The 26,477-nt window shown below is 30.4% G+C and overlaps 3 protein-coding genes across 5 annotated transcripts; 1 reads left to right on the top strand and 2 right to left on the bottom strand.

Moving 5' to 3' along the window:
* Positions 1-918: 918 nt before the first annotated feature.
* Positions 919-5,448, bottom strand: Claspin (claspin). Its single transcript, XM_065505767.1, has 6 exons — positions 4,472-5,448; positions 4,325-4,404; positions 4,116-4,262; positions 3,127-4,054; positions 1,807-2,837; positions 919-1,745 (listed from the first exon to the last, which is right to left on the bottom strand). Exons 1-6 carry the CDS (start codon positions 5,444-5,446, stop codon positions 992-994), a joined length of 3,915 nt encoding a protein of 1,304 aa, XP_065361839.1. The 5' UTR covers positions 5,447-5,448; the 3' UTR covers positions 919-991.
* A 256-nt stretch (positions 5,449-5,704) lies between these two features.
* vito (nucleolar protein viriato) lies at positions 5,705-6,695 on the top strand. Its single transcript, XM_065503758.1, has 2 exons — positions 5,705-5,844; positions 5,913-6,695. The coding sequence occupies exons 1-2, from the start codon at positions 5,783-5,785 to the stop codon at positions 6,646-6,648; spliced, it is 798 nt and encodes a 265-aa protein (XP_065359830.1). The 5' UTR covers positions 5,705-5,782; the 3' UTR covers positions 6,649-6,695.
* A 4,937-nt stretch (positions 6,696-11,632) lies between these two features.
* On the bottom strand, positions 11,633-25,307 carry scny (scrawny). 3 transcript variants are annotated; one of them, XM_065506390.1, is made up of 5 exons: positions 24,084-25,307; positions 21,370-22,097; positions 19,261-21,303; positions 15,053-16,241; positions 12,003-12,140 (listed from the first exon to the last, which is right to left on the bottom strand). In XM_065506390.1, the coding sequence occupies exons 1-4, from the start codon at positions 24,466-24,468 to the stop codon at positions 15,570-15,572; spliced, it is 3,828 nt and encodes a 1,275-aa protein (XP_065362462.1). In that variant the 5' UTR covers positions 24,469-25,307; the 3' UTR covers positions 12,003-12,140; positions 15,053-15,569. The 3 variants fall into 3 exon arrangements, with proteins under 3 accessions (XP_065362464.1, XP_065362462.1, XP_065362463.1); XM_065506391.1 differs by having other exon boundaries at positions 24,090-25,307; XM_065506392.1 differs by lacking the exon at positions 15,053-16,241 and having other exon boundaries at positions 11,633-12,140; positions 24,084-25,305.
* Between the last annotated feature and the right edge of the window lie 1,170 nt (positions 25,308-26,477).

Here is a 26,477-nt window from a genome sequence, read left to right as displayed (position 1 = left end):
TGTTTTACTCTTTCTAACTTTCAAAGTTGATATATAAAAAATAATCAGCTGTGCGACTATGTTTACCCTGTTTAGAGGCGTTTTTTTTTAATTCTATAAAACTACAGTGCGCCCTAGCTTTGTACAACCCTTCGTTTATTGTTGCAACACCCAAATTATAGTGTCCAAAAAAAAAACCTTTTTCAGTTTAACCGAAAAATTGTGTTTTTGAAAAAACCGGTTTCGATTATTGTCTTTAAAAAACGGTTAAGCGGTTTCGGTTTTTGTCTTCAAAAAAAACGGTTAACCGGATTATATTAAATTTTTATTTAATGTAAATTTAGCATTTTTGAATTCAAATGCTACAATTCTCAATAAAATAAATCAATATTTTTAAAAATGGTATCTAAGTTTTTCATAAATATGTTTGAATGAGCTTTAGAAAATATATTTCATTAAAACCGGTTAACCGTCATACAAAAACCGGTTTGTCAAAAAACCGAAACCGGTGGAGCCGGTTAGCTATATACGGCTGTGCTGAATCTTATATACCATTCACCAAAATATACTTTAATTTATTTGGTTCGAAATGTGTGAAACAGGAAATTTTAAAAGCTTTCAGAAAAATGTATTTTTATTTATTTCAGTTCCTTCATATTTTTGCTTATTAAACGAATCACTGTGATTCGTCTAGAAACCCACAGATTTTTATTTTATTTTCATTGTTTGTAAGAGCAGCTCGTCTGTGACTTCGTGTGTTTTCTCACTCACAACAATTTAAGCTGAAAATTCAACTTTGACTTGATTATTGTAACTTTTTATAACTTTCACCGTGTAATTTTTACGTTTTAAATAAACAGGACGTCCTATATTTGATTTAAAAGATTTTGTCTATTTTATTTTTTTAAATTCATACATAAAGATTAACTTATCTTTTCTTATACATTTAACTAAAACTATGACACCAAATAAATAATTTTACAGGCAACCGATTTCAAACAATTATCAACGTTTATAGTAGTTGATCAATGAAGCATTTATCGCGACGAGGTTCAATTCTTGGTTTCTTCATAAAGTTTTTACCATTTTCATTACTACTATTTAACAAATCATCGGATTTACGTTTAAGATTTTCATGCTCTTCCTCCGTCAGCGTGGCAAAGACAAAATTCTTGGCCTTTATGCTCTTAATGGAAACAGTACCAGCTGTATCATCCATATCAGAGGCAGCGATTGAAGATGAGGTACCTTTTGTAAGACCAGCTAACTTATTAAGGGTGTCTTTGTCGCGCACTAGAAATGAACCACGCACACTTTTCTTATGCATGGACGAAATGCCTTTCGATATAAGGAAGGGTGATGCTTTTTTAGAGTCTGGTGTGGATACCGAAGTCTTTTTGGCAGTTATTATATGTAACTTTTTCGTAGTTACTAAGCTCGTTGTTGTGCTGTTAAGTGACGGGATGGTAGTGTTGGGCAAAACCGTTGACATATCTTGAGAATCTGGCTTAAGACCCTGTTCTTTAAGAAATTGTTCACGTTCGTGACGTATTTTACGCCATTGATGTTCATTGAGTTCGTCGCCACTATCACCATTTTGGCCATCATCATTTTCCAAGGGTCGCCCATCATCTAAGCTAAAACCGCTTTCGGCATTTTTCCACTTAAAAGTTCTTTGTCGTCCAACACCATCCTTTTCTTCGTCTTCAAAGAGCATTTCTTGAATTTTACGTACTTCACGTAAGTCCTCATCTAACATTTTGCGTCTAAAAGAGAGAAAAATTTTGTAAAATCATATCGAAAGGTATTATAAATTAAGAAACTTACGCGTGAATTTGACCCAGCTCTGTTCGTAATTTCTCTCTATCAAATTCGTCTTCATCACCCAATTCAATGTCATATGTGTCCAAATTCTTTTCATCTTCGTCGGCGCTGCCCCACTCAGATTCGGAAAGTTCAGCTTCTTTTTCAACAAAGTTTTGGGCTTGTTTCACTTTATCTTTTTTAGTCATTTGTACTATAACCTCATTTTCTTCAGAATCATAGTCGACGAAAGTCTCCGGCTCTTCGGCTTCCTCTTCCAAATCAACATCATTTAATTCCTGCTCTTGATCATCAATGTCTTCTTCCTCCTCTTCCTCGTCTTCATCATCAGAAAAACCAAGTTTTGCTTTCTTTTTCTTAAGTTTTTTAGTTAATTTCTTAACTCTTTGCTTATTTTGTTCGTTCTTATCCAACTGGTCGTCTTCTTCGTTTTCTTCATCGCTGGATACAATTTTATTGCACTTTGCCTTAAGATTATCTGCAATTATATGGGATTGTGTTGGCTGCTGTGTATCAGCTGGCTGATCAAATGTTCCCGAACATAATTCCATTAACTCTTCATCATTTACAGGTTTACCACCATTTTGCGTGAGGGGAATTTGTGACATTAAGGCGTTGACGGATGTTTTTTTTTGAGTATCATCAAATGTGCCAGAACACAAAGCTAGCAGTTCAGTTTCTTCATCTTGCTGAGAGGTTTTTGCCGAAGCTTGGGTATCAAAAAGAGGTGGTTGTGTAGCTCTAGGTTGAGTTTTTAGAAAATCGATATCATCATTATCACCTTCTACTTCTTCGTCAGAATCATCAAATGCTTTAATAATACGATTTTTACGTTGTGATTTCTCTACGGGTTCGGTATGGTTGTCATCGTCATTGTTATCTTCGTCGTCATCATCGTCGTCCTCTTCCTCTTCTTCGTCTTCATCTTTATTTTCAGAATCATCTTCATCGCTGTTAATTTCCACAACATTTTCTTCTTCCTCATCTTCGTTTTCATCATCCTCGACCACTAGGGCATTCTCCTCATCATCAACCTTTATTTATTTTATAAAAATTATATAAAAACAAGTATATAATTTTTATATTGAGAAGAATTTTATGGTAAAATAAAATGTGTGGTGGAAGAATTATGTTCAAGAGAAAAATTTTTTGTTGAAAAAATTTCTTGCGAAAATTTTTAATGGACAAATATTTTCTTGGGAAAAAAAATTAAAATTGTTTTCAGGTCGTGTTTCTGAATCAGGTCCTATATCTCAGTTGTTTGTGGTCCGATTTTCTCGATTTTAGATAGCATGTTTAATATTAAATTTAGGTTTAACTTACCATAACAACTTTATTTTTAGGCTTATCCTCCGGCTCATATTCTTCAACTTCCATTTCTACTTCGTCTTCGTTGTCTTCCTCTTCTTCATCGTCATCATCATCATCTGCTAAACATTTACTATATTCCAATTCGTCTTCTTGTTTCTTATTTATTTCATCCATGCGTTTCTTTTTGATAATCTCTTTCAGATTCTTTTTTAGCTCAAAATAAGCAGCACCCGGTTTAGGTTCCTTTTGAATATCTTTGGTTTCTGTTACACTTATATTGACCTTAGATATTTCTAACTTGCCATTTTCTAGTGAAACGATATTACAGGCTTCCGAGGTCTTCGATTTTTTATTTTTAACTGTGGCCATTAAACGTTTCATAAGATTTTCTATGCCAGTTGGTTTTTTTTCTATCAAATCTCCCGTTTCTAAATCTATTAATTTATTAGGGTCACCACTAAGTGAGGGGCTTCCCGAAAGATTTTTCCCAGCAAGCAATTGTTTAATGTTCAAGGATGGCCGGGGTGTGTGCTTCTTAATCGGACTTAATCGAACAGTATTCATATCTAGTTTAGGCAATTCAATTACTTCTGTTATTAGAACTTTTGAACATGTAGGTCTTTCCTGAATTTCCTGTTCTTCTACCTGTTCCTGTTCAGCCAAAAGTTCGGCCAATTCCTCTTCAGTTAGTTGTACTCCATCTAGATTTTCTTTAAATTCTTCTGCTATAATATTAAGGGCGTCATCAGTATTTTGTTTAATTTCAGTATCATTCGCTAAATCTAATGAATCCATAGGTGTATTATCTTGGTTTTGTTGATTGATTTCTGTGGTTTTGTCTAATACACCTTCATTGTCTTTGAAAACTTCCTCCTCTTCACTCTCAGACTCAGACTTGAAGAATTCGGTGGCTTCTTTTTCACGTTCTTCCATAAGTTTACTACATATTAAGTTCACATTTAATTTGTATGAAAAACAAATTTGTATAATTAAAAACTTACGCATATTCTTCTAATTCTTCTGGTGTCATCTTTAGTCTTCTCGTTTGTACTGCTGCTGAAACTGGACTAGATGTTTGTGGCTGTATAATAGTTCGCCTTTTTAGAAATTCATCTAATGTATGCTTTTTTGGCTTGTGATAAGGAATACTAAAAATAAAAAAAATAAAAATTAATATAAACTCTGACTAGTCTTCAAAAAGATACCTTACCTTATGTGAGCCTCACGATGTAATCTTTGTTGTTCACTTTGAATAGCTTGCATTTCGTCTAAAGCCTTCTTGGCAGAAGCCTAAAATTGGAATTGAAACAATTAGTTAACAAAAGCTAACACTTCCATTTAAATTTTTTATATTTACTCTAATAACTTTAGGTTTTTTTTCTTTTCCCTTTGAAGTTTCTTCGTTATTATTCTTTTCTCCAATATTTGATCCATTAACCCAAGCATCAAAATCGTCATCATTAATTTCAGGTTGGGATTCGGCACCGGATGATTCACTATCTACCAGAGATGAAATTTTCTTGGATTCCTTTCTTGTATTCTCGGAGTCAGAACTATTTTTTTTTAGTTTTTTGAATTTTTTCTTTGATTCCTTGGACGATTTTGGTGAATTTGATTTCTCCGTATCTGTATTATCTTCTTCTCGGAAATTTGATTCGGCACCGGATGATTCACTATCTACCAGAGATGAAATTTTCTTGGATTCCGTTCTTGTATTCTCGGAGTCAGAACTATTTTTTTTTAGTTTTTTGGATTTTTTCTTTGATTCCTTGGACGTTTTTGGTGAATCTGATTTCTCCGTATCTGTATTATCTTCTTCTCGGAAATTTGGGTCTTTTTTTATTTTATTTGATTTTTGTTTGGAACTTTTATAAAGTTCCTGTTTTATTTGTTTGAAGTTTACTTTTGTAATATCTTCATCAGAATCAACTATGCTAGATGCCTTCGCTGTTTGTTCCTGGTCCTCATCCTTGTACTCTTCATCAACTTCACTATCTGAATCAATTAATGTTGAAATTTTCTTTTTATTCGTTGCTAGATTCACTTCCTCATTCTCTTCTGTTTCTGGTTGTTTGTTTTCTATACCATCCTCATCATCGCTATCCAATATGCGTTTACTTCTTTTGGAAATATTTTTTTTCTTTAGTGGACTTTTTTTGTTTTTATTAATACTATTATCTCTATCATCCTCATCTGATTCGGACATTAACAAGCTCTGTGTACCCAATATATCCTCCTCCATGGAAGTTTCTTTTACATTTTCATCTTCCTCCACTTTTAATTCTTCCATGCTGGTATTGGCTCCACTAGTATTCAGATGCTCTACTTCCATATTGAAAACAATATATTTATATGTAAAATCTTTGTGATATAAAAACAGCTTTAATAAGCATAAAATATTTATTTTTTATTTATATTATTATATAGAACACAACACTTTAATGAAAAAATAAGGCGCGAAATAAAATAATAAATGTCATTGTTGTATATAAACCAAAGCAGAATGCTAGGAAATATAAATAATTTCATAGCAATTAGCTTATGTATAGACTATGCAAAAGCACTCATAACAAATCTCTCAGTAAAAAAACACTCAATTTGACAGTTATAACATGTGCTACATAAAGTAAACATAAATAAAATTAAAAAATATTGAAAACAATAAGAAATGGCACGCAAAAAGACTCCTAAAAAGAAGTTGGAAATTGTCTTTGATCCTCAAAAAAGAAAGTAAGTCAATTAAAATAAGTATCAATAGATTATCTGTAACAGTGCCTACATTTGGTTTTATTTAACAGGGAATTTCTCACAGGCTTTCGTAAGAGAAAAAATGAAAGACGTAAGCGTGCCCAGGAAGAGCTTGATCGCAATCTTAAAGAAGAGCGCAAACGTATACGTCAGGAAATTAAGGATGGTGTCCAACATATGAAAAAATCATTTGAACCACTTAAAGAACTAACCGATGCCGATAAGGTCAATGAGGATGAATATGAGGACGATGACGTTAAAGTGAAAATAGTGGAATTGTCTACAGGTGATTTGGCTGCTCAAAGCAACATGTTGGGTGTAAATCGTGCTCAGGATTCGGAGGATAGTGCGGCAGAACAAAATTCAGACGTCGAGGATGATGATGTTGAAAATAGTGCTAACCTTATACCCGGTATGGACTATGACATAAATTCCAAGCGTAAACGTAAACCTACTGCAAATGATGAATCCGAAGATGAGGATAATGTTAATAAAAAATCTTCAAACAAGAAATCCAAAATTGCATTAGAAGATATAAAATCTAAAAAAGAATTGGACCATTTTAAGAAAACCAAAACTTTAAAACAGATAAAAAAGAGCAAAGTATTTAAAATGAAAGAGCGCCTGGACAAAAAAGTTAATCAGAAAAAGGCTCGCAAAGATCAAAATAATACGCTTAAAACTTTGCCAAGACATTTAAGGAAAAAGAAGAAATTTGAAAAGAATCCCTACAGTAAGGGAAGAAAAATGAATAAGAAACAAATTAGAAAGAAATATGAAAATTAATTAGTAGTTTGTATTTTATTTTTTAATAAAACATGAAGTTTCAAAAACTTTTTACTATTGCTCCATACCGGTACTTAACAGATTCAATGTGTTTTGTATCTTTGCTGAAAAAAACATGACTTTTAATCTGGCAAGTACTGGAACAGAGCTTTTGAATTTTTATTTCAATATTTCACAAAAAGAGTTTAAAATTAGTTTAGAATGGGTAGGTGTACCTACGTCCATAATCGCTGTAATTTTCGTTACAGTTATAATCGAAAATACAGTTAACTCTATGAACAAAATCATACGTAAGCTAAAACGAAATCGATCGGAATAATTACTATGGAATTGAAACTATTTCAAACGAAATGTGAGACAGCTTGTATATACAAAAGGTAGGTTAACAAAATATAAGGGTATTCATTTAAAAATATGGAAAATTACACTCTGATTTTTTTTACACAACAAACACAAGAAAAAAATTCCACAAAAAGTTGTATTTTTAACAAACTATGTATAACCAAGTGTGAAAAAATCAGGTTGTAATTTTCCATTTTTTTTAAATGGATACCTTCTATATATCGTCAACTAAAATGCAAAACAACGTATCATCAAAAAATTCGAAATTGATTTTATTATTGATTTCGATTCACTACATCATATTACATATGTGTACACAATTTTAAACTTTTACTATCAAAAATAACCAAGTTATAACCAAAATTGAAACTAAATTATCATCAATTACATGATTTTCTTAAACAAAATAACGTATACGCTTTGAGTAATTAATTAATAATTCGTTTTTACCTTATCTAATTTTTATACCCTTCACCTTCGTGAGAAGGATATATATAAGTTTGTCATTCCGTTTGTAATTTCCACAATATAATTTTCCGACCCTATATATCCGGTTCGGTTGCTATTTTAAATCGAGAAGTTCTTTCCTGGGTTAAAAGTTTCGGTTGCTACTACTATGCCCGTATGCATAGAGGAATATACATAGACAGATTTAGGTTTTTGACAACTACGTCTCGTCTCTATGTTAGCCTAGGCATAGGGTAACATAGAGACCAGACGGAATTGTCAAAAACCTAAGTCTGTTGTCAAAAACCTATCTCTTGCAACAACAAAATACATGCTAGACAATGTATTTTGTTGTTGTATCAGAAATATTATTTGTTGTATTTTTCTTTGACAAATCGGAGTGTCTCGTCTCTATGTATAATTCTCTATGACCCTAGGTATTAAATATGAAATTAATGTCAATTTACCTGATAGCACCAGTATGTAATTGGAAAATATATTTATTGCTTGTCATGTCTAGTAAAACAAATAATATTATTAATAGTTTTGTGTCTTTAAAATATATGTATGTATGTATATTTATTTATATATTATTTATTTAATAATTTTGTATTATTATTCACATACACTCATTTTTCAAGTTCTTTTTTTTTATTAAATGGTAATAGTTTTATTATTATTATATATAGTTTTATAATTTATTTAATCATTGCGTTTTAATGATTTATTGACGATTATTATTTGTAATAATAAAATTAATTGATTATTTTAATTATTTTTTTCTTTTATTTCATGTTATAACTCAATCAGCAAATTTGATTTGTTTGCATATGTTTAGTATATATATTTACTTTCTTATACGATTTTATACTTACAAGATAAATTTATCATTATTTATATATATATATAGTATGTATAGTTTTTAATTATTTAATTCTGAATTATATAATTTACATTTAATTAGTTGGTTTGTGTTATTTTAACAATTTCTATTATGTTTATGTATGTATATGTATATAAAGAATATTCTTTAAATTATAAAAAAATGCATTCAATAGGTAGATAGGCAACCAGAACTTTGTGGTTGCCCTCTGGCAACGCAACAGAAGTTCGGTTGCCATCCATAATCGACCCATAAATTGTATGGACTATGTGTTAATTGTGATTTATTTTTTAAATAGTTATGGATATTGCTGATTCAGGTTAACTTTTTATATGATCTAAATAAAATATAGCAAATTTTTTAAATTATATGAGTTATTGTGGTAAATTGTTTACAATATCTGACAAGAAATTACAAAGATCTGTTATATCTTTAGAAAACGATACAAACTTATTTATCATTTTATTTCGATATCAAATACCATTTTCATATTCGTCACGATAACAGTGAAACACTTTAAAGTTTAAACAAGAGAGCTGTATTCGTATGTGCCGAATTTTATATAGAGGCCTGTCACAAAATTCCATTCCGATCGAAAATGGAATTAATTCCGTAAAGCGAAAATTTTCTTCGGAATGAAATCAGGTGCATTTTCTAAGTGGTATTGATATTTGTTTGTAATTATTTATTATTCTTTAATTTGTATGCAATTTCTTTACTTGACTTTTATTTTAATGTATAAAATCAGTATAAGAGAACTGTTGAATCTTTCGGGAATCAACAAAATCAAACCGGATCATAACACTGCCGAATCACGATTTTTACTCTAATACGTAATCGAATATTCTAATCTCGAAATGGATGAGGTTTTACTATAAATAGATGACTGCAGCATTTATTAACAAATAAGCATTATATGCAAATCGTGTCATTCAATAGAGACATAATTATTTTGAAAAATAGCTTTTAATGAAAAAAATCGGGTTAAAAAATATTTTTCCCATTTTGACCCATTGTCGGTCTAGGGCGACAAAACTGAAAACAACAATGTTAAGAATAATAAAACGCAGAATTTTCAAATCGCTTACGGTTTGAAAAACGCATTTCACCATGTTATGAAAACCACGCGATTTGCTATTGGTTTCAGTATACACTAGCGGTTTAATAACGCAAAATTTTTAGCGTTTTCGTTTGTCAGAACACCTGTTTGGCTTTTTCAAATCGAAAACGCAAATTTTAAGCGATATGCGCTTTTCAGAGCATGGGCGAATGTATCCCTTATAAACACTAATTGTCATTAATGTCAGACCACGTGGCTGACTCCAATTTATGTACTATTTTGAGTCATTTGACATTGTACTGCAGAGTGAAGTCAATTGGTTACTTTATAGATCCCATATTATCTACCGTGAATACAAATGTCATTTAAATGTCTCTAAGTAATCTAGAGTGTAGTCACTTTAATAAAACAGAAGTTTTATTGAACTGTCTATTATATTTCTTTTCACCTGACTATTTGAGGTCAATACATGTAAAAATAACTAGTTATGTAGCTGTTCAAGTGACCAGTTAGGTAGCGAATAAGGTAACTGACTATGTAAGCGGTATGTGAATCCAATGCGTAGACGACTTTGGAACAGCTATTAGTCTCATTGTAATCCAAAATTGAACCCCGGCTTAGCACATGCACGTTTTAAAATAACTAGTCACGTAGCTAGTTATGGAACTAGTTGTCATCCTAAAGGGTAGGTTAAATCACTGCTGGGATATATCTATGAATTATTGTTAACATTCTTAAAGAACTTGAATTTCTACAAAAGAGTCTGTCTCAAATTTAGTAAGGAATGCGTTTGATTCCTAGTAACTATTATTTCTATTCAATTTGGTTTTATCCTCAGAATCCATGTGATTTTCTTCATACCTTAAAACTTCTGCTACAGCATTATTTATATGGAATTCAACTCACTTGCAAATATTCAAATTCATTCACCCCTATCGCGAATCAATAATTATTTATTTTCATTTTATTCATTGTAATATATAAAGCCATTTCACATGAAATATGTTCCCTTTTCCCATTTTTCGTTCATAAACTTTGTTCATGTGAAAAAATTCCCCATGTTGTAAAATTTTTAGATGGAAAAACAATGTTACGAACAAAATCAACAATTGTGAATGAAAATTTCAGGGGAATATCACAATAGTAATTTTCCCTTCGAGGGAAATGAATATTTCATGGGAACATAAATTTCACATGTTTTTCACGTTAGGGGTGATTAAATAATTTACCAGCTAAAAAAAACTCTAAAGACTTGATTAAAAAAAAAAAATGTTTCAAGAATATTCAAATAAATATATGTATATTTTTTTTTGTCTAGCAATTAAAAATCTTCAACATTTACATTTTTAAATTGTATTTTTAGTAAAGATTTTACATAAGATTTATTTATTCGGTTTAAAACGTTTTTAATTTATACATACATATACAAATATAATTTGTAAAATAATATGGGAAAGAGGAGGGAACAGATTAAAAATTTGAACTAAAGAATTTATGAGGTTTTTCCACTATTTAGAATTTATTATTTGTATTATTTGTAATTGTTAAGATTTACTTGCGTTTTTTTGTGTTCTTCTATTATCAATAATATGTACAAAAACTTATAAACTAAACTTATAAATATATAAAAAAAATGTTTAAGCGCATTTAACGCAATTTGTATTTTTTTTGTTTATTAAAAAAAGTAGTTCTTTTAATAGGAAAATTCACAAGTGAATAAGTGTGTGATCGAAATTTTAAAATGTTTTTATATTGTATAAAAAAAATCATGCTGCTTTATTATTGAAATATTATAATTTTTGTTGGTTTTGTTTTGATTTACTATTATGATATTAAATTGTTTTTATTCATTCGTTTTGAATTTGAAATAATAATGTTTAACATGATAAAGTAAAAAAAAAAAAATATTAAATGAAGTTAAAAGAAAAAAAAACATACTTAATGCATATCTATTATAAATAATAAAAATATAACAAAAAGTAATTGTTTTAAGAAAAAATATCTTAAGCATATGTATTATTCATATCATTAAAATTATTAAAAAAAAATTTAAAGGAAAAGTATAAGTATATGTGGTTATATTGTATAAATACACAGATTTCTTTATATTTTTGTTTATTTTATTTTTTTTTGTAAGAATTATTTAACAAGAGGAAAAATCCATTTTAGTTAATTCTTTAATGTTTTTTATAACGAAAAGTTATATTTTGTTTTGAAATTTCCATTTGTAACTTTTCATTTTCAAATATTATTATTTTTTTGTTTGTTGTTTTTCTCCTTTCGGCTATACAATTAAATATTAGGAAAACTTAAACATTAGGTTTATTAATAGTAGGTAATAATAATAATAAAAATAAAATAAAAATCATATATGTAATTTCATCTTTTATATTTCATTATGATGGGTTGTTTCCTTCTCCAGTGTGGTTAAGAATCATTACGTCTATTCACATTTGGAATACTATTACCTCCACCGTTGTTCATGTTTTTCTTGGGAAATTTATGTTGAAAACGTTGAAATTTAAATTTGTTGCGTTGGAAGTTTTGACGATAACCGCCACTGCCACCGCCCACATGATGATAACGTTGTTTCCAACGTTTTTGATTTTCTTGCTCTTGGAATGGATTATAACCGGGTGTTGCTGCTGTTGCATAGGGATCTTTTGGCCCTTTAACCTTTTTCTGTCTGCCACGATCCATTTCATTTTCTTCCTCATCTTCCCAGTCACGTTGTCGCTGTTCACGTGCCTCACTTATGATCTGCAATTAGAGTAATAAAACAAAAAAAATAGCACAATTGTCTTGAAGAAATTCGGTTTTCGTTCTGTTTGTATGTATTTTGGTTTCCCTAAATTTAAATTCATTTATTAGGTTTAAAAGTTAGTAAAGTAGTACATAAATTTGGACCAAAAATAGGTCTGTGAGTTTTTTTTAAACTAGTTTTGTACCCACAATTATTATTTGTTATATTCTAATACATGGCCACTTTGGTGAATATTAAGTGCCCTGGAGACGATCAAATAAACACACCAATCACATAGTTGTGTGCGTGCAGTCGTTCTTTTTCGGCTACACGTATGCGTTGTCGGCAATGATTGATGAAAATCAAAAATTTTTGATTTTTTATTTGACGACTGATTATTTGATCATCTCCTGTCGTGATTGACAATCAAATTTCATTTGCTTTGTGTTTGCCGTGCACGGATGAAAAAAAATATTCATATTATGTGTTTTACGTCTCAGATTAACAAAAAAAACTTCAGTTTCTCCGAGATTTTTGGTAATAATGGAAAAGTGCGACCAAATACATTGACATATTTATTTGTACGTCTCCTTTAAAGCTTCAATCATACGACACTCACACATATGCACTGATTGACGGATTTATTTGATCGTCTCCAGGGCACTTTAATTTCACCCTTACAATATTATTTTTTTGTATTTTTTTACGGGTCTAAAATACTGATTTATAAAAAAAAAACAATTAAAACAAAGCTGTGCCGTATATCATATATCTTACCCTACACAGAAGTTAATACTTTAAGATAAATATTGACAATATTTGGTAATAAAAAAAATATTGAAAAAAATTGTTTGGTGAAAATAAAAAAAATTTGTGAACAATAAAATATTGAAAAAAAATTTTTTTTGTTGGAAAAAATTTTTGGTCAAAAATATTATTGATTGAAAATAAAATTTTTTGGAAAAAAAATCGCGTTATAAAATGTTTTTCTCAGATATTGACCCATTGTCGGTCTGATTTTTTTTTTAAATCTTGGGTGTATGACTTAAAAATTCGGGATTTACAATATATTTTGAACGCGGTCGGTGTTTGTTTTTAATAACTTATAGTTATTTTGAAGGGTACAAATCTGGCATTTATTTTCACTAAGTTTAAAAAGTGCCGCTGAAGCATGTGTTCCATCGGTTTCAACGTGCTAGAGATGGTTTGTGTGGAAAACAAAGATCGCCCAGGCCAGCGAAAAAAGTTTGAAGACCAAGAATTTGAGGTAGATTGTTGTAAAACTCAACAAGAGCTTGTAAAATCATTGGGAGCTACTCAAGCAGCAATTTGCGAACAGCTGGATTCATCCAAAATCAGGGAAATTGGATACCATACGAATTTAAGCCCGGTCTATAGGCTGAAAGACGCTTGAAAGCTATAAAAGAAAATAAATTTTCACCGATTCTTTATTTGCGATGAAAAATGGATCCATTACGATATTCCGAAGCATAAGAGACCGTATGGGAAGAATGGCCAAACAGCCGTATCGACACCAAAGCCAAATATCCATTGGACTAAGATAATTCTTTGTATTTGGTGAGAGCAACAGGGTAATATCCTAGCTGAAATCTGACCAGACCATCACACGGTCGAATATGCGGCGAGATATGAAACCGTAATATTCTATCATGACAACGCACATGTTACAATACCTTTTAAATAGTATTTAGAATGTTTTACCTCACCCGCTTTATAGTCCAGGACGTTCCAGGTCCGACTACTATTTGTTTTGATCGATGCAGAACTATCTCTCTCTCTTTGGAATAGGCTCCACTTTGATACAGAGAAAACGTCATAGCTAATAATGACCAATACTTTGAATAAATTTATAATGAACAAAATGTTTCAAAAAAAATGCTAAAAATTATAAAAAATCACGCAGTTTTAAGTCATATACCCAATAATTTTTTTGGAAAAAAAAAACAAATTTTTTGGAAGAAAATTGTTTAAAAGATATAATGGTAAAACAAACTAAAAAATTTTAAAAATAGGAAAAAAAAACAAGGTTATATCTCAACCGTTTGAGGGCCGATTTACCCGAATTTAAATAACAAATGTATCAATCATGTTTGTTGTATCATGTCTTCGGAAAGTTGAGTCCGGTATCTATAACGATCCAGAATATACACATGTAAAATAGGTGTGTGTATTCCTTGTTTTTTAAAAAAGCAATATAAATAGAAAAATTTACTTCAATAAGGATTATTTGGCATTTTTTATTAAGGAAAACTTTTCTAAAATGAAAATCAAGTATTTTCACTAGCGGAAATCTATGCCGTGAAAAATGCTAGAATTTTTTTTATTGAAATTTCATTCAGACTTGGACAATAAAATAGGTATGTTTTTTTTAAAGAGAGAAAACTCAATTTTTTTGTAGACAAAGTATGATTTTCAATAAAATCATACTAGTAATTACGAATAAATTTCACATTAAAATTTATTAAAAAGTATTTTGGAGGAAACGTGGTCATCTTTTTAGTGGCAAAGATCGGCCACAAGTTCTTCAGCACTGGGAACAAGAAAAAATTTAAAATATTATTACCAACGACTTTGAATGGTAAAAAAAAACTTCGTTACAAAGGCATTTTAACTAAAACAGAACTTTTGATAAAAATATGGGGCATATAAATCCGCTCCCTACTTATTATTATTCATTTTTGTATAAAAATGTTTTACGATTTTATTCCAAAACCCAGTCAAATTATTAATTTTTACAAAGCCTAGTGGCTTTAAAATTAATTTTTAGTGTTTTAGATAATTGTATTTATGTAGTTATGTAAATATACCATAACAAATATTGAAACTATAATTTAACAGGTAAAGTCCGTAGTATATAAATTCAAATAAATATTAAAGAAATTATAATAAAAACAAAAAATGAAATTACCTATAATAGATAAGCCATTTTTATTAACTTGAAACCATTACTAAGAATGTATCAATCAATCAATCACAATCACCATTATCACATCATCATTATTGTTGTAGTCAAAAAATAAATGCATCATCAGCGTCAACACACTATTACAAATCAAATAATATCAATCCTTTATGAATTTATTTGAAAATGGTTGTTGTTGTTGTCACTTGTAGTGAAGTGGTAATTTTCACTCTATATTCCTCCTTTTCCCCTTTAGGAGTCCGATCTGTTTTTCGCTTACACAGTGTACTATGGTTTTTAATTAAATAAAAACGAACTTAGAGCCGGATAATAAAGCCTTGTCTTTAAAGGCCTTCTTAAGCTTGATTTGGTTGCTAGTTGTTAGAGCTGTGATTGTTCTAATTTGTTGGTTTAAAATAAGAAAAAGTAGTTTTAGTAGCAGGTGCGCAGATAATAGAGAGAGATCTACACATCAGTACCATCATAAAATCATAAGAAAGCGCACATATTTCAAATATTCCTGTTATAGATTGTCCAAGGAATCTTCGTTGTATACAAAAACATTTGTGGTGTTGATTTCTTCTGATGTTGTCGCTGTTGGCAGTATTGAGGTCGATGTTATTAATGATGTGGCGGATGAAGACGATGATAACAATGGTAGCGGGGGAGGCGTAAGCATTGTAGTTAATAACGAAGAATTAGGCGAAGGACAGTAGTTATTGATAACTGTTGTGGCGGTTGTGCCAGAACTGCAAGAATCAATATTTTCCATTTCTTCGACCATCATTTGTTGTAGATCATTGTCTTGTATACTACAATACGGATCAGCAGCCAGTTTGAATTTACCATCCTCCATACAATAGGATGGCGATGTTATTGCAATGGTAGTGATCATGGCATTAGAAGGTTCCTGATCATCTTCAATCTGAGTGGGATTTTCAGTTGTTATATTCAATTTGAGATCTTGTTCATCGCTATCAGTTTGATGTTGATCCTTGTTGTCCATTGAGTCATTTTGTTCATTATAATGGTTGTTTAAACTTGACATTTGTTCTACGTTGTCATCATCATCAAAATTTAGATCATGGCAGAGATCATGTTCGTTTCCGATGTTGATGTTGTTGTGGTCAATATTATTATTATTGTTGTTGCTGTCGTCGTCTTCTATCCGTTTCTCATCAAACAAATAAAAATTCTAAATTAAAGGGAAGTGGAAAATAGGATAATGACGCAGTTTTTGTTTGTTTATTTTCGGTTTCAAATAATTTATTATTTTTTTTACTTGGTATTTTACTTTTTTTTACAAAAAAGAAATAAATAAATAATAATTGTGTTCGTAATAACGTAATGTGTTAACACAATATGAACGGTTGTTCATTCTCGACAAGAGAATAAAGAAATGCAAAAAAATATTGTTGGGAATTTCAAATAGTTTAGATAAATATCAATAGTGTTGACACATGGAAAACGTTATTGTTTAATATGTTCATTTCATTACGCGAATGCTGCAATTTAACGAATTTTATTGAATCTTATTCTTTGATTTAATACAAGTTAACGCAAGAAGTTTTTATCCAACAATTTCACACACAAATTGCTTAAGTGTCATTAATTTGAAGCGGTAGATCACAGATTACACATATACGAAACAAATGACAGTTGACTTTCTACAACCACTTTTCAATGGTTGTGGTTTGCAGAGCAAGAGAAAAAAATAAAATTTTCAATACGAAACGAGTGTGATATATATTTGTCCTTCTTTCCAAACCACAACCATTTTGACATTTTCTTTTGTTTGTTTTCTATTGCCATATTACTGGAACCAGCTGATTCACATCTGTGTAATCTGTGTGGTAGATAGTAAATATTTTTCATTACCAACAATTTACACAAATAAATTAAATTTTATTAGAAATTTCAATACAATTTTGAAGAACGCTTTGATAATTACGAATATGTATGTAATCCAGTTTCAATTTATTTGTGGATAATTTCGTACCGTTCGTGTTGTGTTAACACATTGATATAGTAGAAAAATAACTGAAAACTATAAAATTGTATATACCAAATAATATAACTAATAAACCAACAAAAAAAAATAAACAAAATTAAATGACCTAAAAAAACAATATTGCATAAATTCCAATAAAACCACATTTTGTAATAAATATCCTTTGTAAAAGCCATGTAAAGCAAATGACTCAATTATAAACGTAAAGTTTGTATTGTATACAGAAAGCATCTGTCAAGAAAGCAAAACTACTTATAAATCTAATGACATCCAAAAATTAGAAGCATCTTACTGACAGCCTTAATCATAATGATTAACTATATGCTAACTAGCAATCATCTAACTTTCTATTATGGAAATTCACACACAAAAAAGTTAGCTGCTCTTTAGTTAGTACAGAAATTTCATTATGCATAATGCCGTAAATAATCTCGATTTTGTAGTTATTTATAAGATTTACTTTCAACTGATCGGATACAATAAAACAATAATGAAATGCACCAACAATTTTATAGTTTTATTGTAAGCTGCATGAATTTTATTTTCTCCATTTAGTAGCCATAAAATAACCAGCTCTTTTGTAAGAAATAAAAGTGCAAATTTTTTATCCTTGTAATCATTATGTTTGTGAGATTTTTAAGATTTTTTTTGTTATTTATTTTGAGTTTTGAAAACATATCGATAGAAGACGACACTATATACAACATATATTGATTTGTATTTTGAGTAATCGAGTGTTTTATTTTAATAATAAACCAATCATGTTATTATATATTACTAGTATTAAATATTTTTAGTATAATTGTAAATATTTATAATATAAATATGTCGTTTTTATATAAATTAAGCAAAATTGTTTTGAAATCGTGTAAAAAATCTATTCAGTTTCAAGATCAGTTAAAACAAAACCTTTTTTAGAATTTGTTGCTGTAAAAAATGTTTTACAGTAAATATATTATCTAAAACAAGTAAGAGAGCTGTATTCGGCTGTGAATCGTATATACCTTTCACCAAATTATACTTCAAAATACAAATTTAAAATATTTTTAGGTAAACAAAATTTATTTTTTTTTTCCAAATTGTTTTTTTTTAATTTTTTGGAAAAAAAATTTTTCGAATTGTTATTAAATTTTTTTATTAAATTTAATTTTTTTTTCATTTAATTTTTTTTTTGTTTTTCAATTTATTTTTTGGTGAAAAAAAAATCGGGCTATATTTTTTTTCCGATTTTGACCCATTGTAGGTCCACTATGGTCTTATATACGTCGTTGCAAAGGTCTTTGAAATATCTATCATTAGATATCCATATTGTCTATATTAATGACTTAGTAATCCAGATATAGGTCAAAAATAGGTTAAAAATCGAGGTTGTCCTGGTTTTTTCCTCATATCTCAGCCATTTATGGACCGATTTTGGTGATTCTCGAAAATGTCTGACAGAATTATTGAAGATTTGGATCCCGAAGATATCTGGGGTCTTCAGAAAATTGATTTCAACAGACAGACAGACCGACATGGCTTAATCGAGTATCTATAAGGATCCAGAATATACATATATACTTTATAGGCTCGGAAAATTTTTTCAAAATAGTTTTTTATTATTTTTTTTATATTAGAGAAAAAAAATTTATGAGAACAAATTTTTTTGCTAAAAAAATTCGGGTTAAAAAATATTTTTCTCGATTTTGACCCATTGTAGGTTCACATTTGACCCATTGTAGGTTCACATACATCGTTGCAATGGACTTTGAAATGTCTATAATTAGATATCCATATTGTCTATATTAATGACTTAGTAATTCAGATATACATAAAAAATAGGTCAAAAGTACAGGTTGTCCTAGTATTTTCCTTATATCTCAACCATTTATGAGTTTTCCAAATTTTAAATAGAAGCCGAACGGATCTATAGTGGCTATATTGATGTATGAATAATGTATAAATAAGTTGTTTGTTGTTCAGACGGACATGTAAAACTCTTTAATCTCGTTTATACTACCAAATCTAACAAATTTATTCCAATACCTCGTTTCAAAACAATTTTGCTCGAATTTATATCATCATCATTTTAATCATAATATTGATAATTGAAAATTGTTTTGTTAGCTAAAAATATACCTACACACCATTCACATTGGCAAACAAATATTAGACATTTAAAAATCAAATTTAACAAAAAAAAATAACTAAATTAAAGACTTACCTCTTTATCAATTTCACTTTGTTGACCATTCCAGGTTAAAATTGGTGCCCCATAGCCGCGATGTGATTGTTTTAAAAGTTCTGAAACCGCTGATTCATTGGCTGATGTGGTGTTACGTTGATAGCCGTTGCCATTGAATGATTTATTTGCTGTATCCTTCTTTAGACGTTTGGCATTATCTGCTGCCACCATAGTGGGCTTTGCAGCAAAGGGATTTTTATGATTCTTGGGTGTTTTTTCTGTAGATGCAGGCGATGTAAAGGCGGCAGCTGCCGATGTTGATGAAGGCGTTGATGTGGTTGGACTTACGCAGGCTGTTATGGGCTGCAAAGAGGTAACTTGCCAAATGCCAGAGTTTGTTTTAACAACCGGTGGCGAAGGTGGTGTAGAATGTGATCTTTTGAATTGAGGTTTTGTGTTTGAGGACATTTTTGTCTTGCTACTCTCCTCATCTTCGGAATCTGAAGTGGAGGAATCGGTTGTGGTAGTGGTTGAGGTAACGGTAAATTGTTGGTTTTGTGATTTTTTCTTAAGCGTTGTAATGCCAGAGGTTGTGGTGTTAATAGTATTTGTATTATTGGAACGTTTAATGCTATTGAAAATCTCATCAATGGTATCTGATGATTTTTTTGCTGTATCGGCAGATTTTGCAGGTGATTTTGAAACGGCTGTGGCCGTGGATGAGGCAGCCTTTTTTATTTTTATGCCATTTGTAGGTTTTATATCTTTATCATGGGCATTATCATTATCCGATGAACTACTGCTGGACCATGAGGAAGAGCTCTGTCTTCGTTTCAGAGGATTGGGTAATAAACGCTTTTGTTGTTCACTGGATGCAGTAGTAGCTGGATTTGCATTTGTGGTTGTAGCCGCCATACATACATCAGCTTCTTCGTCCGTCTCAGATCCATAGGGTACTAGACTTTTTATGGGGGCAGGTGATTTTTTAGCAAAGCCATTTGTTAGGGATGCTGTTGTTGTGTTTGTGGATTCGACACCCAATTTAGGCATACTTGGCAGTGTGGCTGGTGTAGCGTTGTGTATTTGTGAGGATGTTGAAGAGCTTACAATCTCATTTTCGTCATCGTCATCGGAGGAACTTTCGTTACTGTTTTTAAGATTACTAACTTGTCTTTTAGTTGTTGAGACACCCAATGGATACTTCGTATTCGTAGATTCCTGAAATTTCCCGGTCCCCACTAAGTGAAGACCGTTTGAAGTGTAATTTGTTGTGGTGCTGTTGCTATTCTTTAGATTATCAAAAGTGGAACTACTTGAAGTTGAAGTTGCCGAGGCACAAGTTATTGATGATGTTGCAGCACTGGTTTTAACCAAATTTGTTGAATTGCCACTGCTGCTATTATTTTTAAAATGTATCATGATTTTACTACTACCACCATTTGATGATGATGACGACGAAGTACTTGATGGTATCGATGTAGAATTGCGATTTAATATTAATTTACTGCCACCGTTTGTTAATGGCGAGGACGACGACGACGTCACTGAACCGCCATTTGTGGTGGTATTATTGTTATAACCAGGCGGTAACTGTGGTCCGATAACACGTGGTGATCCTCCCAATGCATGACCATTCATTTTAACCGTCTGTGAATCCCTTTGATTTGTTGTGGTGGTGGCTGTGGCCTGTTGTGCTCCACTTACCTGTGTACTACTGACATTTCTGGGTGGCTGTGTGTCCATTTCGTAGAATATTATGTATGCATTTGTATTGCAGACATTTTGCATTGATATCGGTCTTACATAACTGTCATCGTAGTTGTAGTATGTGCCCGATTCGGTTAAGCCAATGGCCGTGTAATGGCCACAGTGTTGTGAAGCACCCAAATGGGTTACCATTGCCACCAGACGATAGGTGAGCTGTTCACCGGGATTTTTGCGTGAGGCAAATTTTGTTAGATCAAGTCTAGGTTTAATAGTAATTTGCTTATTTAGTTTGGTGCCTAACATTGAAAAACGTTTCAATTGTATGCACAAGGCAATTGGTGCGCGTTCCAAAGAGAATTGTTTTGTCGCCGAAACCTGTAATTTAAGAGACACAAGAATTAAAAAAACAGATTTTATGCAATAATATTAAATTACTGTTACCTTTTTCTTGCAAGCTTCACATTTGTAACCCATATCTTCGAGACGTTCTCGTGAAAAATAACCCTCTAAAGCTTCATCGACTGTATCGGCTTTACGTATGTCCAAGAGCAAATCTTGAAAATGTTGAAAAGTTACCGACACATGATTGCATGCCAAGCAACGGACAGCCGACTTTAGGTAACCGCCTAAAATTTGATTCAGCGGTGTTGTTTCCTTGCTATACTGATCCAATTCTTTGTAGTTACGAAAACGTGAGAGATAAGACTTTTCCATGGCCTCCACCAAATAGCGTAAGAACTCATGAGCATCTTCCTGCCGACCCATTACTAAATGTTTACATATTGATTTCAATTTCGAATAAACATAGTATGGGCGTATAGCAGATTGACTCTTTTGGGATTCTTGCAGAGTCTTGGTCATGGCGCAGATAATGCAACCAGTATCTGTTGACTCACAGCGTTCCATGTGTGCACTATCTGACATAAGCCAATTCGCCATGGATGGTACATGGAATACAGCTTGTAGGGTAGAATTCAAATAGCAAGTGTTTCCCACATTCATCATGCCTACGCCAACATCCCATTTGCGTCCGCTAGCCTTCCAGCCGACGCGAACATTTTCCCGTGGATAGAGTATACGTTTGGGGGCAGGTAATTCATTTGGATTGTTAGCTTTTTTGCTAGGTGTCCCCCCACCGTTTGAGGCTGACGTGTTATTACCATTGGCATCTGTTGTTGTTTTAGTTGTTGTTTTTTCATCATTATCATCATAGCACAAACAGTCGTATATGGAGGAAGAACAAGAATAACATAATTCATAATTATTATTACGTTGCAATTTAGACCAAACTAAATTATAAAACCTCTTGACTAAATTGTACAGAGGTATCAAAACGAAACGATATAAAAGCCATAATGTTAAATAATCCAATACGATGGCACGCATTGTCTCTATTAGCAAAACACTCCAATTTTTCATTTCATCACATTTTTTTGTTTTAAGGTCAGTCTATTCTAAACTTTTAAACAAATCTATTAAATCTCTACAAATTTGTGTAGTGGATTTTAGCTATTTTTCTTTTCATTATTTAAAGGTTTCTTGAATTTTCCTAATTTGTTTTTCACGCACACACTAAATTTTGTTTCCTAGCTAGGCCAAAATTGTGTGCTATTTATGGCATTTCTTTTGTTGAGAAAATTCATGGGTTTTTTTTATTCCTTTTCGTAAACTATTTACTTTTTACGAGTTCTACCATAGAATACTCTTGTCATTTTTATTTTTTGTTCATGCTTATTTCTCTCTTGTTATTGTTGTTTTTAATTCGCGTGATAAGCACATTTCGCAATTAGTATGTGTGAATGTGTGCGTACGTAGTGTGTGCATGAAAATTAAAATCAAACGAAAACTGTATTGTGTGTACGTGATAAAAGAAAAACAAGAAAATGACAACGAAGAAAACATAAATAGAAAATGAAAACAAAGAATGTTGCCAACATGAGTGTAGGCGCAGAAGGTGAAATTTTACACGTGAGGAGTACAGTGTTGCAATAAAGTGTAGAAAAGTGGGTTCAATTTGTTTTCTACTATTTTTTTAATTCCATACAATTACCTATATTGTAGATGATTTTATATTTTGTTAAATTACAATACTAACTAAAAATGCTACGCCTATTTTAAAAGCTAAAGACATTATGTATTATAGAATAATATTTATGCGATTCCAGATTCTATATAATCACATTTTTTGTTTGTTTCCACTGCAGTAGAAAAATTATTAAAAAACAAATTAAAATAATAAATTCTAATTTTATCGAAAAACGTAAAATTTTTTAATACATATTCATTTGCAATGAAATATTAAAGTTCACTATTTAGATTAAAGATCACAATAGTTATTTTTATTTCCTGTTTGAAAAAAAAAATATTCTAAACTTATTACTATAGAAATTAGTAATGAATAACATTCTGAAATATTGCGAAAAATTTCACAAAAAAGAAATGAATAAAATATCCGGAATCAAAAGAAAGAATGAGAAAATAAAATAAACTTGTATTCTTTGTTGTCTCGATAAAAGAAAAATCTAAACAACAAGTACATTATTTTGTTTACTTTTATTTATTGCAGGTTTGTACCTAATACTATACAAAAACAATGATTCATTACTATCATTTGATACTGTTGTTTAAAAGGCTGGCGAAAAAATACATGCCGAAAAAAAAACAAAATAAGGTACATAGTACAAACATACATATAAAGAAAGAAAAATAATACAAACAAAAAAAATATAAAGAATGAAGTAATTTTAAAATCAATTTCAAATCAATAAAACGCACGTGATTTTTAACAAATAAACGTGTTTTTTAAATGTTTATATTCATTTATAAGTTTTCTTCTTCCCACCAAAACAAAATTGTAAGATTTTTTAATCTGGCAGTACTGTATTAATACATTGTAACTGCATTTTATCGTTATTCACAAATAAAACAAAAAGAAAACTAAAATATCTTCTTTTTCAGTCACTCTTTCACTATTAAAAGCAACATGACGCTGTGTTATATTTCTCTTTGCCTTTTCTTTTTCCTTAATGTACCAACGAATACTAGATGGGAGAAAATGTCTGCACAAATATTTACAAGAAAAAAAGGAAGTATGTTTTTGTAAAAAAGACAAGTAAAATGAAAACAAAAAAAAAAGAAAGAAAAAAAACACGTACGCTTACCGGCTGCGCTGTCACCATTTGCGCCATTATTGCAGGTTGCTGGAGAATTTCTACCATTCTCCATGGAGTTATTATTTCCAGAGGGTTTTAACACAATATATTTCGATTTCAGGCTATCCAATACAGATTGGCCATAATTGGTAACTTCTTCATAGTCGATTTTTGAAAGTAAAACTCTTTTAGCTGAGGCAACTAATTTGCCATGCAATGTATCAATATCGTCTGCATTATTGCCAGAGCCACCATTCATTTTATCATCTTGTTGCGACGATGACTGTTTGGCATTGGCAGCGGCCGAACAACTGCCTCCCGAACCTAAAGATTCCCTTAGGGCGGCATTAACACTGGCCGCAGTCTCACAAACCACGGACACTGGCATGGAGTTGGTTGATGTAGGTATTTGTGGAGGAATTTTGACAAAATTTTCAGTTTTAATGAAAACTTAAAACAATTAACAAAAATTTTATTTTATAGGTTATTTTTTTAATTATTGTTGGTAGCAAATATGTTAATTGGCGGGTGCGGTCGGCCTTAGAGAAACTTTGCTTTATATTTTCTTTGTACCACGAAAAAACTTTTTGTCTGGCACCCGCTCACTGTCCTTTTTGGCTTTTTTTTGTTTTTTTGATTGCTACACCACGTAACCGTAATAAAAACAATTCTTCTCCTCTTTCACACACAGTACTCGTTACTTTTGTTGTTTGCTGTATATTTTCCTTCTTGTTCTTAACCTCCTCAATTCTCCTTGAATGTCCTTTACGATATTTTAAAAATTATTATTAAATATTATTTATTTATCATAATTTTTTTTCTCTATTTATTGTCTACATCTATCTCATTTCATTTTTTTATTTATTTTGCAACACTTTTACACGTTTTTTTATTTTCTATATGTATTTTTCATTTTTTTACTCCATATTCTTTTAGAAATTTTCGCGTTCAATGATTTTTTTCTTTTTTTTTATGAAGCCGTCGTAAAATCTTTAAATTGAATTTTCTTTAATTTCACATTGATTTCATTGAATTATTTTAGTATGTAATTAACGGGTACACTTTTCTTTATAGTTTTTACATATTTTAGCATTTTTTAGTTTAATATTAATTGTATAAAAATACGAAAAAACACTGACAAAATATTTTGCTGCTGTAATTCGGTCCGTAGCAAAAAAATTTTTTCTTCCGACTAAATTGACGAGTAACTAGTGCAAACAAAACTCGTTTAATTTAATGTGAGGGAGAAAAAACCACGCGTTTTTTCACAACAGAGTTGTATTTATGAAAACGTTAAAAATTAGGTACTTTTGATATGGAGTTGGTTATACAAAAAACGCACTTATTTAAATATATTTTGTAAAATGGAAAAATTAAGTTTATAAATTAGAAAGATAAATGTGTAAATTTATAAATTACAACTAAAGCATAAAAATAGATCGATTTGAATAAAAAATGTTGTTGCATTTTTTATAATTTTGTTTTATTTTTCATCACATATAGTGGAATTTTTATTAAATTGGTAAATTAAAATAATTATTTTAAGGGATTTCGTTTATTTTTGTGATTTTATAGACAAAGAATACAATTTTTAATAATATAATCATCATCTACATATGTATAAATTTATTTAAAAGTAGTTTTAGAAACATGAATAAAATAAATTGTATTTAAAATACAAAGTTAAAGTTTAAATATACTATGAAGATAATTTTAATTTAATTTTAAAAACTAATAATGATAAATAAAAATAATTGTTTTTGATTCTTTAAAATAGAGTATCGTTATTTACCCTCAAACAGCGAGTTAACTTTTTTTTATAAACATTTTAGTAGGAAAACTATTTTGCATATGGCAATGCTGTTATCAACATTATGCGTTGCCATGAATACAGAGTTGTATTTTTAATGTATGGCTTGGCTTGATTGTCCAATTTCGTAGAATACAGGTAAATTTAAAAAGTTTCTAAAATATTAATAACGAATAATGCATTTTAAAAATGCGTGTGTTGAATTATATTATAGTAGCCACTTCTACAAAAAATACAACAGATAAAAACAAGACGTCTTTGGCAAAACAATCCATCTTTACAGAATACTTGTTGTTTTTGTAGAATTACCACCACTTTGTAAATTTGCCTAAATAACGGAAATACATACATATGTTCAAGGCGAATTTATACAAGGTGGAGTCCAAGGCGAATTCATACAAGGTGGTGTCAGTTCTACAAAAACAACGATTGGTCTTAACAAATGTCAAAAAACCAAAATGAAAAATTAAACAAATAAGTATTTAAACTTAATATAGTGTAGATAATTGAATAGTGAGGGCTTTAATTATTTATGTAAACAATAAATTTTTTGTTAATAAGCTTAGTATATGTAGATATTTAAATAT

This window comes from Calliphora vicina, chromosome 3, assembly GCF_958450345.1.
Source record: "Calliphora vicina chromosome 3, idCalVici1.1, whole genome shotgun sequence".
Classification (NCBI taxonomy): domain Eukaryota; kingdom Metazoa; phylum Arthropoda; class Insecta; order Diptera; family Calliphoridae; genus Calliphora; species Calliphora vicina.
The sequence above is the reverse complement of the archived record's forward strand: the minus strand, read 5'-3'. Positions and strand labels throughout refer to the sequence as shown.

Excerpts from the sequence above, each read along its gene's own strand:
- Claspin (XM_065505767.1), bottom strand. The coding sequence starts at position 5,446 with ATGGAAGTAGAGCATCTGAATACTAGTGGAGCCAATACCAGCATGGAA. Across the intron at positions 2,838-3,126 it reads CTAAAAATAAAGTTGTTATG|GTTGATGATGAGGAGAATGC; the intron begins GTAAGTTAAACC and ends AAATAAATAAAG. Across the intron at positions 1,746-1,806 it reads GAGCTGGGTCAAATTCACGC|ACGCAAAATGTTAGATGAGG; the intron begins GTAAGTTTCTTA and ends TCTCTCTTTTAG.
- vito (XM_065503758.1), top strand. The coding sequence starts at position 5,783 with ATGGCACGCAAAAAGACTCCTAAAAAGAAGTTGGAAATTGTCTTTGAT. Across the intron at positions 5,845-5,912 it reads TTTGATCCTCAAAAAAGAAA|GGAATTTCTCACAGGCTTTC; the intron begins GTAAGTCAATTA and ends TTTATTTAACAG.
- scny (XM_065506390.1), bottom strand. The coding sequence starts at position 24,468 with ATGCCAGTGTCCGTGGTTTGTGAGACTGCGGCCAGTGTTAATGCCGCC. Across the intron at positions 21,304-21,369 it reads GTGAAGCTTGCAAGAAAAAG|GTTTCGGCGACAAAACAATT; the intron begins GTAACAGTAATT and ends CTTAAATTACAG. Across the intron at positions 16,242-19,260 it reads AAAGTGAAATTGATAAAGAG|AATTTTTATTTGTTTGATGA; the intron begins GTAAGTCTTTAA and ends CCTTTAATTTAG.